Genomic DNA, 18,854 nt, shown 5'->3' on the forward strand with positions numbered 1-18,854 from the left:
AAGCTCACTAGCATATAGTCATTTAAAGCTGTGAAATTACGCAGGAGTAATCCTATATGTGGGGGTCACAGAAATCCCCCTTTTTTAAAAGGGGAAGCTTTGATATAAGCCATTTCATTGAAGGAGGCAAATAATCAGACTCCCGCACTGTCTGATTCGAATCAGGCCTATAAAGGTCCATATAAAGGTCATATTAGGTTACAACTCTAAAGTTTTACCATAGCAAATAAAATTCTGAATTTCCTCTATAAAAGGGAAGTCTTGCCTTGCTCTAATCTTTAAAGTTTAAATTAATTTTTCATTCTATTAACATTCAACATAATAGGATACAATGGTCCCCAAGGCATTCTTCATAATATACTTTGTACAGTGGTTTGCAAATGATCTTACTAGTTAATGGAACTATAAAAATTACTTGCACATAAAGGTCAAGAAAAATAAAGATAAGTATATACTTTCTGACACTGTCCTGTTCAACACTCAGCTAAAGGCCCCTGGAGTAAAGAAAACTTGTACTAATGCAAGGAATATAATTCCTCCCAGTATAATAGCCCAAGCAGTTCAACCTTTGGAATTCCAGACTTTTTATGTCTGCGTTTTCCCTTGACCAATTCTCTTGAACAATCCAGCACCTCATTGATCAGTTTATTATTAGCATTCTTGGCATGAGTTTAAGATCAGTTTGTAGTTTGATTCAGCCTGGTAATCAAATGACCTACATCAAAGCCCTGCCAAAATGCCATCTTTGTAGCAATGCATTTAGCATGAGTTATTTGGCCATATTCAAGGTCACACAGCAACTGCTCCTTATCATGGAATAAAGTCAACAAAAGGGTTCTGTAACAATTCATTTGATGCTTATCACTTACTTTATAATTACAAACAGTGCTTTTTTTTAACATATAAGGTCAATCCTCAGGGAAACAGACCCGAAGATTAAACTCTTTTCACACCTGAAATGACTGCATAGATTTCTCTAACACTAGCACTTATTTTTTAATTGTTGTCCTGAATTTGAATTTAGATATACTAAATGGGTTGTCTGTGTCTCCTATCCACAAAGGTGTGAAATAGCCAGGATATTGTTACTGAGGAGTACACTGCTAAGTGGAGCAGACTCTTCTGCCTGGAGAATGCTTTCATTGCAGAGTTACTCCAAGTGAGTGGCACCACAGATGGTTTATCCCAGACAAAAGCAGCCACAGTCCAGGGATCCAGAGCTACTCTGTCTTCCTTGGTGCTGCATTCCTCTGTATGGACCCAAACTATGACTTTGCAGGATTTAACCCTCCTGTACCACGCTGTTTTATACGCACTGTTATACCCTGCTCATCACTACATTATCAACCCATTGACTTCTTGTACTCCATTAAGCAACGTAAATAACACCTGCCACAACTACCTTCTTGGCCTCTTTCCTAGCAGTGAAAGTGCATTTACAGAAGAGTTTCATTCTAGGGGAAGAAGTATGGAGTGATTAACTTGTGAAAGTTTTGTTAGCTTGTCCAAACACATAACTTGTGCATTTATTTCACAAAAGGCAGAGTCAAAAAAAAATGTCTTGTGCTTGCGATGGAACATGGTAATATTTGCAGTGGTCCTTTGAACCTAGAGGAGTTCACAGCCACTGACCCAGCAAGTTCCATCTCCCTCCCACTTCAGCTGGTGGGACTTTATTGTGCCAGACAAGCAAAATATCTTCAAAACAAAGACCAGTATAATTACAAAGTCTAAAGGAACCCAGCGTAGAAAGCAGAAAATAGGCTTCATGAACTGCACTCATTCATAGCAGCGTCTGCTGCTGAAGAGACGTGCTGGAGTGTTCTGTACGAGCTAGTTTCCTGGGCTCTGCAGGCTTTCTGCCCTGGGATTGTAGCGCAGCCAGCAGGTGATGGAAAGCATAAATAACTGTAGATACATTATAATAATGGAAAACATTGCTAAATGAAGATACAGATGCTACTATATGAGAGCATAGACACAATGAGAAATTCAGACACTCTCCTAGAACTACACAGAATGAACTGGTCTATTCTGACTGCACATGTGGCAAAAGGACACTGCCCCATGACTGCAAGTTCTTTAAAATATTTTTCTTTTCTCTGCTCTACCATAGGCAGTCTCTGCCAGTTTTTCTTCACTATACACTGATCTCACCCAAACTCTGACCAATTTCATGTATTTGCTGTGAACGAAAAGTAGACCTGCATTTTTTCCATATGTTGCTGGCATTTTAGCTTCACGTCTTCTAACCAGTTTGCCCCATGCTACATAGTTGTTGGACTACACAAAGTAGAAATTTAATGGAAAAAGTGATGTTTTCCTTCACTATTTAATGTGTGTCCCTGGAACATTTTGGGCCTTTTTAGCACATTCCTCCAATCCCTCATGCCACTTTTAGGGGAAAGAATAATTTTGTCAGGTGAAATAGCAGTTATCTCTATTTAAGTTATCTTTTTATCACTGGCCATGGCCAGTGGTTTTAGATAACGCGGAGAGGTCAAAGAAGATGAAGAAAAGATGAAAAAGATGCTTCCCCCTTATCCATTAGGAATCTATTCACTGAGGGCCACTATGGTGTTTCCATCTTAATGTACTGGCCTGAATCCAGATTGTGCTGAGTCTAGGATATTAGCTTCATTAGATAAGCCTGTAGTCAGCTTTTGGCTAGATTCTCTTAGAATGTGCTCAGAAAAGGGAGGTTTGATAGTAGAAGAAAGATGACTACAGCTAATGCATCTAGGTAGGTTTTCCTCCTTCTTAGATTATTGCTTATTTGTGGAACGGAAGATTCCCTCTCTAAATCACTGACTTTCTGTCAGGAATCAGGCTGATTAGATGGTTTCCTGAATAATTGTTTCAATGAACTGGGATAATAGTTCTTTGCATTGCTTAATGTCTATTTCTGTGGTCATCACTCAGGATACATCCATTAATTTATCACCTTGGATAGCACTTTAACGCAGGGTTTAGCAGCTTTAATAGATGAAGATATGAAGAGATCTCAAAGCCTGCTCAAGCTTTGAGGAATTTATTGTTTCAGTGTATGGCAACCCTTATTTTTCATCTCCCTCTTGGTATCCGATGAAAGTACTAATAAAAAAATACAAAACCAAGGAGATCAATGTGAGCAAAGGAAAGATGAGACTGATGCAGATCATATAACAGCAATGGGTCGCAAGATCAACTCCTTTTCCTGTAGGTGCAATTCCATTACATTTTTTGGCAGATTTGGAAGTAGAGACTATGCATCTATGCAATCAGAACAGAATCAATGGTCTTTCTTGTCATCTGGGACATGGGCAGTCTCTGACCACTGCCTTAGTGAGATATTGATCTGTTCAAGGTAGCAGCTAGGTTGTGTTATCCTCAGTCTTGACATCCTGCCAAAGCTTAGGGAGTAGGCTATGCCAGAGATGACTTGCAAATGTCTGAAGTAAAAGAACTGAGGAGATGAGATACATTTTGAGGATTTTGTCTTCTCCCAGGAGCAGAATCTGACATATGTCAGTGTCATCACTGACAAAATATCAGTAAATCCCTATATGAATCGCTAGGAGGCGAAGATTTGTTAATAAGCATAAAACCTACGATAGTTTCAGCTCAGATTTCTATTACCAGATAAATGGCAATCTGGGGCTCTGATGACTAATGAGAAGGTGAACACAGGGACTCCCACATTCTCGTCATGGCTGAGTGTCTCAGGCAGATGACATGGGCTAGTGTACAGGCCCTGGAATAATTCCAGCCAGACCTCAGTGTTTCAGACTCTCAGGTCCCTCACTGGAGGAATGCTCACAGTTTACTGAATACTGGAGGATCTAGCACTGATGAGAATTTAGTTTAGTCCATGTTGCAATCTATTGCCTGCTGTAGGCCTTACTCTAGGGAGTGGTTAGGGAAGTAAACTGTGCTAGGGAAAGGTCAAGGCAGAGAAGAGACTGCCACTTTTTCTACATGTCTTGAGAAAAGCAAGACTGGTGGGACACTTTTTGGAATTGCAGTCTGGTTGATTCTGAGGAAAAGCTGAGCTGGAGCAGCACATCCCTGAAACAGGAATGGCATTGCATCAGTGACCATAAAATAGTGCCAGTGACTGTAATAGAGGAGAAGGTTAGAGCCCTGAAAAAGGAGAGGTTGATGGGAGTCACACATTTAATAGACTCTTTGTGTCATTTTGATGCTCCATTGTCTTCATCTGCTCTGGTGGAGAGAGGGAATGGGAGATAGTACTTACCATTTAATAATGTCTGAATGAAAGCTGAAAAGCTGAAATGCTCCTTGTAGCAGCAAATGTCAGAAGAGCAGAACTGGGGTCAGTAAGCCGAACAGCTTTGTATCTTTGGCTGTTCGAAAAACAGAAGAGCTCTGCAGTACTTCAAAGCACAAAAAGAGAATTGTGGGAAGGCATTGCAGGACTGAGTACTGAAGTGCATCTGCCCTGCAAAGTGGACAGGTTACGAGGTTGGGTAAAAGCAACACTAATCCGTTAGTCTGTAGATAAAGTCACAACCAAGCTCTGGCAAGAGGAATGTGTGCGAAGGTATGAGGGAGTTAAGTTTAAGAACCTAGGCAAATTCTGCAATGAAGACAAAGCATCTGTCTAATGCCTGATTTCAACAGATTCATGACTAATGTCACACATAAAGGGAAAACCTCAGACCAAGGTCAGAGATGGCAGTCCACACAGGGATGTCTCTTGCTCACCCCCAGTGCTCTGTAGAGATCAGGAGATAAAAGCACCTGGGCTTGCTCTGTGGGGTGAAGAGAGAAATTCCACCTTCAGGTGAAATCCTGACCACCCTAAGGTAAATTACACTCCCAAATCACTTACCATTTCTAAGGATCAGTCTTTCTCACTGCCATCACAGAAAGTGAATCTGGGCCCATAGAGAACTCTTTGGAGATCAGCTAAATATTGACAATTGTTGATAGTTTAAGGCCTGCAACTGATTTTATGCATTTTATGCCATTGCTTCAACTGGAAATAATCATTGCATTCTACCATGTTGAGAGGAATGACTTATGCTGAGATCAATTCTGCTGATCAATGTTTTAATACAATATTATTCTGTGGGATAATTTTCAGCATTTAACTTTTTCTGGTAAACGATTTCCCATTGCCTCACTGCAGGGTTCAAAACAATCATTATCACTAGTTCAAACTGTTAATGAGGTTAAGAGAGATCCTGAATCAGCAGATCAGAATCTATGACCCAGGAAAGCTTTTCCCCTCCTGTGCCCTCTGTCTACTCCTTCCATTTTGGTAAATTGACCAACTCTTTCCAGCAATTTGTAGAAAATACATTTTCACTAGTTAATTTTCTACTGGAACTTGATTCATCCAACCAGCAAACTTAATGACAATTTGTCTGCAAATTGTGCTTTATATTGCACCTTTAGAAAGAGCACTACTATCTTTTTCTAAGTAATGTAGAAATATTAACATCTGCTTTTACGTGTTGTCTTTCATTTTCTCTGTATATGATCTAGCAGACCTCACTCCACCAAAACCAAATGCAGTCAAATAGTATTTGCCAGCAGGAGGCTCCAGTTATTTTGAGGACAGAAGAGAAAAGAAGCAATTCTGTGCTAAAGCCAGTGGAAGAATTCCCCAATCATTCTGTTCTTAACCTTAGGGGAATTCTTTTTATTGCCTGAGGGAATGAAATTCTTGACAGGCTGGGGAATAGAGGAGAACCTCATACCTGAGATCCCTGGTCCTTTCAGCTTTCCTGCCAATATATGGAGAAGCAGCCAAACCTACCAGAAGAGCAAGCATAACCAGATCTACCAAACTACCTGTGATAGCAGGTAGTATCAAACTATACTCAACACGCTGCTGAAGGAATGACTGTTCTCCATTCATAGGTATGAGTATCTTGTCTGCAGTCTGGGCCCTCGTACGAGTTGTGCTGGAATGGAAAGTGAGCTGCCAGTTGCTAAGTACAAAGTTAGAAATTAGCTAAAAGTGGTAAGTCAGATATAAACAAACATTTCCATCATAAAAAGACTGGATGAACATACAGTGCCCTACAGCTGAGGAAGGTGATAACTAAATTACAGATGAACAGGTAAGTACTTGTATCACACATGGCAGAACTGTATGAAACTCATCAGTTGTGGGATGATATTTCTAGCCGAGTGAACCTCACTATAGAAATTTCGCTAGTATATTACTACTGCCTTGCTTCATATCACAGCTACCTCTGTTTTCTTACTATGACTGTATCACTCAAATAGACCAAGAATTTACAGGTTTCAACACTGGCTGAGTAGCTGTTTGATTTAAGCAGTGATAGAGGAAGCATATAGGATAATGTCAAAGAAAATGAGCTATTATAAAAAAAACATTTATAACATGGGCAAGATTCTCAGAGGTGCTACAGCAGACAGTGAGGGAGACATGAGCAGGACTTTGGCCTAAACAGTCTAGTAAAATAACCAAGCCATCTTGCCCCATTCTCTGGAAATCACCTCAAATTACAGCACTTGCGTACTTTGCTGCAGGTTACCCACTCAGGGCATTAAGTGAATTTCTTTGTGTACAAATTCCATCATATTACTGTTCCTGTGAAATATTTATTTTCTGGTAGCATTGCTACATGTCCGTAGTTCTCTGATTACTGACTTGCCCTGAATTGTGGGTCTTATGCCAAGAAAATTCTATTTTCTGTCAGTAAATGACACAGCTCCACTGCTGATGATTGATTTTCATAGGCAGAGAGTATGTGCTGTCTGTAAGAGCGAGAATGGGTGCATCAAAAATGTTGTTCCTAAAAGATCAAAAGCAGATAGATCAAGACATCTGGACTGCATGATACTTCGGGCTATCTTTGCTGAGCAACGCAACACCTAATAAAACTAAATTACACCGATTCTCCTAGATAAATTTTAGTCCTGTAGCACATTGAATAAACTATTGATTTTTCAAACAAAATCTTTCTTCATTCTTATTCCAAATTTCATCAAGCCAATCTAACAAAAATCCTTTCTTTGTTTCTCACCAAAATAGGATGAATATGGACAAATTTCTAAAGGCAAAACCTATTAGATGGCATGGGCCCTAGAAGGCCAACGCACTTCAGATTTCATTTCAGATCAAGCCACACACTGCAAATGAAGGTCACCCTGATAATCAAGGATAGAAGTATAGTCTGAAGATCATGTTAATGTATAAGCTACACGAACATTACTGGGGATGGAATATTTAAATGCAGACACTTTTCACTTTTCTCACATTTCAAAAGGAACCATAGCAATGTGTTTCAGAGCAACTTACTGAAAAGAACTGCAAAAAAGACCCCAGGAAACAAATTCTTGTATAATTATGGGGGCTGATTCTCATCTCAAGCCACTAGTTTAAACTGTCTGTAACCAACTCTAGAATGCAGGAGGTCAGCTGATGTAGGATCAAGTCCAACTTCTTAGTAATGTCCAAGTGTCTAGAGAAACTTTCTACTAATGAGACATAGTAAAATGTACTTTCTGATTCCTGTGATTCACTGTTGCCTGAAAATAGAAGGTGGGAGTTGGAAATAAAAACTTTTACCTACACTGTCGGAAGCTATTGAAGATGCCTACCCTTTACTATAAGGTAAATGTTAAATAGCATTTGCATTAAACAAAACTATTACATAGTATTTGGTAAAAAAAAAGACCATTTTGGATGCTTTTAATAATGTTTTAAAAGGAATTCTATTTAAACCATAGATTTTCCTAAAACATGACACCTGTGAATGCAGATGTAGTGGTATCAGACCCTAAGGTATGTACCAGTGACTTGCTTCAGCAGAGCTCGTATATGAACTACACTGCTGTAACTGAAAGCCTCCTTTTGTATACTCCTTGCTATATTGAATATCAGGTTTAATTTCTTTACAAGTATGCTTATAACGTGTTTCATACACAGTTTCTTATTTTTGATCAGAAAAATATTTGACTCGATTTACATACTTAAGTTGTAAGCTTTTTCAAGTAAGGCTATCTTTTAGTGGTTTTGCACATGGATTTCTGGGCACTACAATAATAATTGTAAGTAAATTGTAAGTAAATCATCATATTCAGAAGGGAAAAATCTTGATAAAAAGAAGAAAAGCTTTGGGATTAAATAGATTGAAAATATCTCAACTTACTGATCAGAGAAAGTGAGGTTTGCAAAAGTGAATACCTATGTTAGAAATACTGAGCTTAAGATAAATTATTCAAAAATGTTTTGTGATCAAATCTGCAATGCACTAAAGTTTTATGAAAAATTTCCCTGGGAAGTCTTAAAAAACCTTTATTAAAGTGAAAAGTATGTGCAACAATACACAAATATGAAGTGGAATGCTATAATCCTGTAACAGAAAAAAAAAGAGAATGTCTGTGTAAACAGTCAAAGAGTATCTGGTTCTAGAGGAAGTACCCATGGCTGGTTAGAAGAGCTCTGTCTCTGATTAGACTTTATGATATCTGATCAATACTTTTACACAGTACTAGAGTATGAAGTGTTAACAGATGCTTTTCAAGCTATTAGCTGACATCATCTTCTTTCACTGAGAACAATTAGGGAACCAAAAATGAAAACTGATTTGCTGACTGACTCTATTGCAAACCCAAAATTGCCATCTATGTGCACTTTGGGCACCTTTAGTTCACTCCTACTAGCCATTTTGCCCTATCACAGTCTTTTTTTTTTTTCCCCATGAAGAATTCATGCCGTTTTGCTTCACTATCACCCACTTCACTAAAGTAACTCATGCAAATGTCTCAGGAAGGTGCTTTGCTATATAAAGCTACAGAAAGAATTAGTACATCTATATGAAAGCACAACTCAATCTGCAGATCAGTTGTTACAACAACAGCTGACATTTATTATTGTTGAGGTGTTACCACTACTTAGAAATGGTGTATATCCACAGTTCTCAGCCAAGTTGATGGAAACTGTAGCATTCAACACCTTTGAAAGCCAGGCTCCTGATGCAAAAGCATGGTTTCAGTAGGAAGAAGTTACTTCTTTTCTAAAGTCCCCCAGTAATCTTCTGCACTATTTGGCATTTTAATATTTTTACACTTTGGTCTAAATGATTTACACTTCAGAGTTGTAAGTGCTTTTTATTTTAACATATGTGATCGCTTTCTACAAATTTTGAAGACTTGTTTCATAACAGAGTACTATCTGCTTGCACTAAGCTACAGAGTAGCTGGCCTATTTTTATAGGCCACACATTAATCAGAAATGGATGCAGTTGCAAAAGCAATTGGAAATCCATGGGATAATATATCTTTATCCTACCATGAGACATGGAATACGTGCCACACAAGACAAAGCTAATTGGGAATAAAGGGAACTACAACCTCTTTAAATTCCCATCTGGTGAACCCACTCCCAAGTATTACCCAGCATTTGAGAAACCAGCAACAATAAACACAACTAGTTTGGTATGGTATTTCATACAGCAGGCTCATGTGGTATTCCTCGTGTGAATGTCATCGATATTTTTCAGAGGGACTGCTAAAAGGATGTAATAATTACAGTCACACGTTCCAAAAGTTCACATAAAAGAAATGTCCATTATGCACAGGAAGATGCTGAAAGCAGTATACTTAAGCCTAACACACAGCTCTTGGGCCAAATTCAATCTGCCAAGTGCTTCCTGCCACTCTCATTCCTGTGATAGAGGAGATGGGGAATAGCTGAACTGTATGTAAATGCACCCAGGTAGCCAAATACCTCCTCCTGCCTGCACAGGCTGACATATTTAGGGCATCCATGGCTGTGGCTACAAATGGCTGAGAGACCAGAGAGTGGCAGGAGCAAGGTCCACAAACCCTCAGCCAGCCCAGACAACTGCCAACACTGGCTCATCCTTTCCAAGGTTCTGAAGTGAGTGAAAAATATTTGAAAAGAGCGGTTCACACCAGCTTTCAAAGTAGTCCCCTGTCACTACTGAAACTAAGAGCTGGAAAGACCAAAAAAAAACCCCATAAGGAGATTTCATGAGGATCATATTGATGAGTATGTTTTATTAACTACAGTATGGCTGTATGTACTGGGTCTGGCTGGGATGGAGTTAATTTTCTTCATAGCAGCTTGGATGGTGCTGTGTTTTATATTTGTGACCAAAACAACGCTCATATGCTAACATTTTAGCTGTTGCTGAACAGTGTTTGCACAGCATCAAGGCTTTCTCTGTTCCTCACGCTGCTGCCCCCACCCCCCACAGTGAATAGATTGGGGGTGCACAAGAAGTTGGGAGGGGACACAACCAGGCAGATGACCCAAACTAAGCAAAGAGATATTCCATGCATTATAACGTCATGCTCAGGAAGAAAAAGGGAGCGGAGAGGCTTTCGGGAGATGAACAATCTTTTGCTCAGCAACTGGCTAGTATCAATCTACCCATGGGAGGTGGTGAGTGATTGCCTTTGCATCACTTGTTTTGGTTTGTTTCTTTCTTCTTCCACTTCTTTTTGTTTATTAAACGTTTTTTTATCTTGATCCACAAGTTTTCTTTCTTTTACTCTTCCTTTCCTCTTCTCCTGTCCCACCGGGGGAAGTGAGCAAGAGCAACTGTGTGGGTCAGTGAGCGAGCAGGTACTGGAGTTAACCCACAACACTGTGCTATGCTATTATCCTATTGTATGCACTTCAGACATTCTTGTAGTGATATTGATTCATTTTTATTTACAGTTTCAATCTTATAAGATGCCTAGAAATAAGGAAGAGGGGTGACTGGCGCTTACACCTGGCATAGGTTGCAGTAGCTCTTTTTTTCAGTCAACAATCCCCCACATCTGACTGATGGTTTCCCAGACATCTAGAGTTAATGTGTGACAAAGACTCTGGAAGTGGTCAGGGGAAGGTCACAGCCAGAGGAAACTACAATAGAAAATAAGTGGAAAAAGTTTCTACCTCAGATTTTGTATGTACATCAGAAGCTCTTTTTAAAGGCCATCTAGATTTAGGTAACTTCTTTTCCTCTCTCTCTCTCCCTCATTTTCTACTAGGCTTTAAAACTTCTTCAGAGCACAAGGGAAATAAATCTATTAAATGGGAGAAGGATGTAAAGGAGTGGTCAAGAGAACAACTTCGTTTTTAAACACATGTTTCATTTCACACATCCAACTTCTTTCTGACCCTATTGATTTCAATAAGTTAACCCAGCTCACCGCACTGTGTGGTTTTGGCTGGGGTAGAGTTAATTTCCTTCAGAGTAGCTAGTATGGGGCTGTGTTTTGGATTTGTGCTGGAAACAGTGTTGGTAACGCAGGGATGTTTTCATTACTGCTGAGCAGTGCTGACACAGAGTCAAGGCCTTCTCTGCTTCTCACACCACCCCACCAGCGAGCAGGCTGGGGGCGCACAAGAAGTTGGGAGGGGACACAGCCAGGACAGCTGACCCCAACTGACCAAAGGGATATTCCACACCATATGACGTCATGCTCAGCACATAAAGCTGGGGGAAGAAGAAGGAAGGGGGGATGTTCAGAGTGATGGCGTTTGTCTTCCCAAGTACCCGTTACATGTGATGGAGCCCTGCTTTCCTGGAGATGGCTGGACACCCACCCGCCGATGGGAAGTGGTGAATGAATTCCTTGTTTTGCTTTGCTTGCGTGTACGGCTTTTGCTTTGCCCATTAAACTGTCTTTACCTCAACCCACGAGTTTTCTCACTTTTACTCTTTCAATTCTCTCCCCCATCCCACCGGGCGGGGAGTGAGCGAGCAGCTGTGTGGGGCTTAGTTGCTGGCTGGGGTTAAACCACGACACACGTCTGGACTACTAATGAACTTCAAACTCTTTTGGAGGGAAAAATCTTCTGGAGTTCTGTGCCTTCATAATTTGATATATGGCAAACGTCCTGTATGTATATGTCCTGAAAAACAGTTCACCCGTATATGGGATGGACAAGATCTTGTTTTTATAAGTCTATGCAAGGGAATGGATACCAGCAACATAGGAAGGATTGAGCCATAAAGCTATTGTGGATTAGCACCAGTGCCCGCCATGCCATCCTAGATCAGTGCAAACTAGCATTAACAACACTCAAGTGAATTAAAGCAGGAGAAGGAGGAAGGGGATTTTGAAAGGGAATCGAGATATTAAAGAAGACATGAAAGCGAGGATAAGTAACTGAAGAAGTGCATTCAAACATGGTGGATCTGTGCTGATTTACAGCAGCTAGGGACCAATCTGTCTTTGCTAAAAGTAGGCAAATTAATGGACTAAACTTTGCATGGCTCTTTCTTTGAATTCAACAATGAACTCACATCTGTGATTCTTGTGCCTTTTTTCTGATCCTGCTGAAGCTTCCAGGGATCCAGGCCATTAGCATGAATACTATGAGTAGCCCTGGATCCAGTGCCTCCTTCTGTGTCTACATTCCCAGTATTATTTTATACTGATGCAACTGAGGTTTCCTAAAGCAGCCAGAAAAGCTTTTTTACTGCTACACTAGCAACAGTCTAAATCTTTTTCTAAATGTAATGCCTGCATAATTTTTCCTCTGATATTTATTAAGCCCCTTGAGACATTATATAGCTTCAGCATACCCTCCTTTCCGCCTTTATGCTATTCTCATTCCTTTGTATGAACACTTTGTTTCTCCTTCTACTGCATTTCTTCCAGAAGTCCTTCCCTTATTTCATTACTACTCCCCATCAGCATCTTTGCAAATCCATCAGCATCCAGAAGCTGACTGCAAATATAAAATGATGGATGGGAGATGAGAATTGATTTTTTCACCTTCCCATCAAAGAGGTCTCTCCATTATCTTTAGGCTAAATAGTAACCCAGTGTCTTCATCTATGCCACAAAATGAACTGACCTACTTGTAAGGCCGGTCTCCCTTTTCCTATCCACATACACCTGCCTCCCAAGATCCTCAGAATGAATAAGCAAAGGCCTCTACTGTTTGCAGAGCTGTGGCCTGCTCCACTGTGTTCTGTAAAATGGTATATTAGACATTGGTATACAGCTCCTAGGTTACACTCTGCAGTATGGTAGCAGAAGTTGAATGCAGATAACCAGTTCTGTTGCATGCTCCTTCTGTTGCTTTCCTATCAACCCACCTGCTCATTCAATAGAAAACAGGGATTCCTTCCAGTCACCACACAGTGGTAAGAATGTTGTTGTAGCTGCTACTACAACTGTGACTACTACCGCTACTACTAGAAGCAGAATTTCTTAATTCCTGTGCAAGTTTCCCCTCAGATGGGAACACAGGACCCAAACTATTTTCCCCATATTCTTCACTGGAAAGAGACATACGGAGTCATCTCAAATGCATATAAAAGGACAAATTTCAAAGTGTCTCCTACTGTCATTTCAATTTTATAATTAATAACCCTATATGCAGAATGGCCTTCCACACCATTTTCTCACACTCATACATCCCAAAACAGAAAGAGAAAAAGAATGTCCCCTGATACAAAGTATCTATGTACTGCTATATCATTTCCCTTAATTTATGTTGCATTATTGATGTACAGAATGCCGTACTTGAATAATGTAACAGTAAGGCTCTTACAGAAAGCACTAGCACCAGCTTTAATGTGTGTCTATAAAGATAAGAAAAATATATTTCCTAAGTCCAGCAGTTTTCAAACAATATATTTTCAAGTTACAGGAATGCTCACCATGAGGAATTTAAAATTGAGGTGAGAAGGGGGGACACAACATTTCTTCTAAAATCTTAATGAGCTACTGCCTTATAAAGTGAAAATAATCAACAAATCTGACATATGAACAAACATTATGAATATTCACAAAGTTTAAGCCGCTGATTCAACATTTTCTAAGAGTGTACAACTTTGGAACTGGTCACATAAGCTATTATTTTTCTTTTCATCATAAGTACACTCTACTGTGGTGTCAGTGTGTTGTTGTAACATATGCATTGAATTGCAAGTATTGTAATTCATCCAGATGGCAGGAAGCTTTGGAATTGTTACTCCTATGGTACAGATGTTTAACAATCTAGCCATATGGCTCCAATAAGGCAGCCTTTTCAAAGATTACAAAAACCACAGTAGATATGCAGCCTTGTAAATTCGAGTGCAATCCTGAGGTACGAATGTTCATATTGCTACAATATAAAAGCATACATCATGTCTATGAAGTTGGCATGTCTATTGGAATTACAGAATTTATGAAACATTATTTAAAATCCTGAAAAGAATCAGGTCCCAAATTTGCATAATTTCACCAAGGCAGCTATTAAAAGAACATTGCTAATTTGTTTTTGAAATTCATTAAAGGCGTCAGACATAGGCTAGCTGAAAAGATGGGTAAATAACTACATGCAAATATAATAATGTCCCTAACCTCTGGCCTGAGTGAACTACCACTCTAGGTGACAAATTGAGATTCAACCAGCGAGACCAAGAATTTCTTTATAAAAAGATTTGTCAAAGTCAAGGAGCCCTGATGATCGTTGTGGCAATTGTAATGTGGAAAGCTGAATGTTTAGAAACAACCTGAGATCAATATCTTGGCCAAGAAAGGAAAGAACCATGAAATGGTCAATCTATAACTCTACTGAATTTTGGCAGGTTTGAATGACAGATAAATGGCAGCATGTAAGATTGTTAAATCACTAATCCTGTCATTATTACATCCTGTCACATTGCATAGATTTATACATTAGAAAAAGAGCGTAAGGTATGAGAGTGAAAAATAAAACTGTTAAAAGCTAAAATATCTCAATCTATGAAGAAAAGGTGAATTCCCAACTTTGTGTTTCATGGTTGTTTTTTTCTGCCAAAAAGTCAGATATAAGTAGATGCTGTTTGTTATCCCATCTTCCTTTTCTCTGATGCTTGGGTCTCTGACCCTTTGTTACCTAGAAGAAACGTCTCTTTTATATAAATCTGTAGCGCAAGAATAAGATTAAAATGGACAGACTGAGCAAAGCATTGGTGTCTCAGACAAAAATGTATCCATTTAGTACACAGGGGATCTTTCCACCTGACATATTCTTAAAGGGAAGTATTCAATTACCATCTACTCAGAGAGTAAAAATCACAAAAGAGCCATGTAATATTCCTTTTCTTTTTTTTTTTTTCTGAGCAGCAAAGTATTCAGAGATGCTTTATCTACCACAGATACTAATCTAAGCAATATAATTTTAAAACATCCTTACGAAAGCCTTGAAGGGCAGTTGAACCCTGTGGTTGTTTAAAAAAAGATTTTCTGCAGTTTATGCATTTGCTCTGCCAAAAGCTTACCTTAGCATACAAAGTATAGTAAATCATAGTTGCTCTGATTTACTACCCAGACTATGCTGTTTGTTTTCAGGGACAGCTCAGTGAAAAGCTATGTCGTGTATAAGAACATTCAGAGAAGGGGAAGCATTTTGCAAAACTACCAGAACGGTAGCAACCATTTCTAAGACATCAATGGAAAAAAAATGCAGATGTGCATTTGCAGCATTTTTCAGGTGGTATTTTTTGAATACCATTACAACCCAAAAATATTCCAAGCCCTTTATAGGCACAAAGACAATTTCATACCCCAAAACTGTTTAGCCTAAGTACTAGTGGGCTGGCCAGATGTATAACTTACGAGCCAACAATTTAAATTATTTGACCTTGTGCCTGAATTCCACATTTTATGGGGCAGTAGCATATATAGATCTCAAAAAGGCAAAAAAAACATCAGAGAAAGAGTGGCAGAGCAAGAAGCTGTGGGTCAGCCTGATTATTTAGAACTGAGGGTGGATTTTATTAGACCTAATCCATTTAGTAAGTCCCAACAAGAGGACAAATATAAAAACATATATCTGACATTTCCTTAAAAATAGTAAATGAGAAGGGAAAAGTTCAAAACAGTAGCTGAAAGCCTTCATTCCTGCTTTAAAATCCAAGAAACAGTCATTAATAGAGATTTAAACTCAGCCTTCTCTAGTCTAAACATGTCACTGTTAATTACAAAGCTATTTAACTTTTGCAAGAAATGAAGACTGCTATTAATGAAAGAAGAACCAATTAGCCTTTAATCTACACACTGTTTTTTAATCAAACTTTCTTCTGATCATCAGACTCACTGCGGGATGTATTCTCTCCTCCCCATGTTGTAGTGGCTTCCATGATTGCTAATGGAATAGATTTTAAAGGGCTGGCTGAGTGGGAAGAACCTTCTCTGCAGGGCTGGAGCTTCCTTCCCTTCATGTCAGTGGGGCTTAGCGGAAGCACGCTCATCTCCAAACCATGCCGCCCTATGACAGCATAGGCAAGTGGAATGATTTTGATGGTGTCTCCTGACCTCTCTCCTGTAGCAGCTGCCATTAAAGGAGCAGGCACTGAACATGTCTGGAGGAATGTGGCACAGAGTGCTAGAATACCTTGTTAGGAAACAGCAGAAAATATGAGTTTAAAGAAAAGAAAGAAATGGGAAAGGGAAGGTAAGGAAAGACGCAAAAGCAGGGAGGTGCCACCAGGAATGGAAATGGAATTCACTGCTGACTGCAAAGAATGATGAATGGGAGAATTTGCTTGTTGGCACAGGAATGTATTGTGGAAAAACAAAACAAACCAAAACTAATGGGACCAGGGCTTCATGTGTTAGAAACAAAAAGGATGACATGAAAAGCGTCACATTACCTAAATATTGTTGTGCCTTTGAACTGTTGGTTGCAGGGTCAGAGTTTTGATGAGGTTGTTTGTTTGTTTGTTTGCTATGTGGCTACTTGTGGTATCAAAATAAGACCAAGTATCTAGAATCAATCATGATGGAGAACTTCTTCCTTTACATCATTTCTCTCTCAGCTGCACTGGCTGCTCAGATCTCCCAGGAAGGAAGATAGATAGAAAATGTCCCTGAGGCATGCACTTTGCATTTATGACCATGCAGATAATGAAATATAAGAACTTGACTCTTGCACATGAAACAACAGAGAGAATGTAAGTATTATCTGCACTGTATCAAACATGAAACTCCTGGCCTGACCAGATACCTGCTGTCTGTTCTGCATTAGCAAAACTTTGGTGCATAGTGTATGCTGTTCTTTCTCCATAATATAAAGACAAAATTTGCCTGCCAGCAGCAGAACTCGAGTATTAATACTAACAAAAAAGCACTTTAAAATAAATGTTAATATCCTCAAAGAATCAGAAAGTCTGCAGAGATCTCCTGTTGTTGCAACCAGTATGGCAATTAAAATATAAAAAATAAAAAAATCAATAGATTGCAGAGAGAAAAATGAAAAAAAATATGTTCTGGATTTTGAGTCACAAAATTCAAGTTGGTAAAAAAGTATGTGGAACAACTGCTGAAATGATATTGACACCTGAGAAATTTAAATGTAAGTACATACCTAACATAGGAAGGATTTTAGCAAAGACAATAGGTTACATTAAATGTTTTTCAGGACTTGAGTAACAGCACTTCATACTTCAAAAGATCAAATTATTACTCTCTCTGTAAAATAAGGCTGATTATAATGCCTTATCTCAAAAGGCTGGTAATTTTTCACAGTCCAAAGCCCCTTTAAAGTAACTGTTTGGCATAAAGGTCATTTAAAATGAGATTAGGGTCCATTCGTGGTTTTGAGGTGCTCACATATTACAATATAAGTACAATATAGGTACTCAGATAAAAACACCAACAGAACTAGATAGAAATAGCTTTAAAGCACTGTGTCAAGGTATTTAAAGTTAGCTGGATAAATGTATCATTTTCACATTTAAATTATTCTATGGCATTCTAAACCCGTCAATAAAATTTGGATTCTGATGCTGATCAAAACCTCCTTGTGTTTTTCTTGTGTCATAATCCCATTCTAACAAGATGTAGACAAGAGATCCGCAGCTCCACTCTCCTTTTGAGCAAAGTGTAGCAAATGCATTCTGTCTCAGAATATTTAGAAAGCTGCAATACTGAAAACACATGACATTAATGTACAGGACATTTTTAATTAACAAAGCTCTTAGGTGTTGCTGAAAGATCCATTTTGCTTTTTGTCCCCCTCAGACTGACCTAACACACTCCAGAGCTTTTTATTTAGTTATACGGTGCAATTAGGACAAAGTTCTTCTGACATTTGGAAGCTTTAAAAAGAGCAAAATTATTGACAGGAACCATGGGAAACACAATGAGATTTTAACTGTTCTTACCTGAAGTAAGAACTTTCAAAGTTAAGAGGCAGAAACTTTACGCTGCTTCTTATATTATGTAATAGTTAATTCCTAAGAGTGTCCTCAGTTCCCCTAATTCTTTAACATTAGTGCATACTTGCATAAATTACTCCCCAAAGTAAGGTCTGATTCATGAAAGTACTCAGGAACTTGATTAACACCCTCCCCAATGATTTCAGGAAAATTTTACTTAGGTGCTTGAAATGCATAAACCTGAAATGACCTGAAATGTTCTTTATCTGCAATGCTGGCTGAAATCAGTGGGACCTGAAGGTTCTGAGCAGCTCTGAAAATCAGCCCTCAGTATTACTACTGCAATATATCTTTAATTTGTCTATACCTCCTCAAAAAACTTCTTTTAATTGTCACATCTGAATCAAAGCTCTGTACATACGTATACAGTAGTCTCCACTTTCATAATATCCAGGGCAGCACTGAGATCTTCGCCGATACATAGTTCTTAGTCCTCTTCGATATGCTGTTTTATAACTTATTCTAAATTGCAAGACAGAAAGCCATTTGACAATATTGAAAATCAATGCCTACTGTTGGAATTATATTTGTGTTAAATTATAGTAAGGATAGCATTCAATAATTATTTTAAAATGCATGAAAGCTTTTGATATTAAAAGCCACAATAAAAAAAAATCAATACTTGTTTTGAAACTTGAAATATAACTTGTATTATGAACACAGTACTCATGACAGTCAATCACTGTAGCCTTTCCTAGGACT

The 18,854-nt window shown here is 38.8% G+C and overlaps 1 protein-coding gene across 2 annotated transcripts in view; it reads right to left on the bottom strand.

Annotated features, from left to right (window-relative positions):
* Positions 1 to 18,854, bottom strand: part of MEGF11 (multiple EGF like domains 11) — a 217,581-nt gene that overhangs the window by 190,625 nt on the left and 8,102 nt on the right. For both annotated transcript variants that reach the window (XM_076348090.1, XM_076348089.1), the window contains exon 4: positions 18,514 to 18,614. In XM_076348090.1, coding sequence (XP_076204205.1) covers positions 18,514 to 18,614 — 101 coding nt within the window. The remainder of the gene's footprint in view (positions 1 to 18,513; positions 18,615 to 18,854) is intronic.

Source organism: Aptenodytes patagonicus, chromosome 10, assembly GCF_965638725.1.
Source record: "Aptenodytes patagonicus chromosome 10, bAptPat1.pri.cur, whole genome shotgun sequence".
NCBI lineage: Eukaryota > Metazoa > Chordata > Aves > Sphenisciformes > Spheniscidae > Aptenodytes > Aptenodytes patagonicus.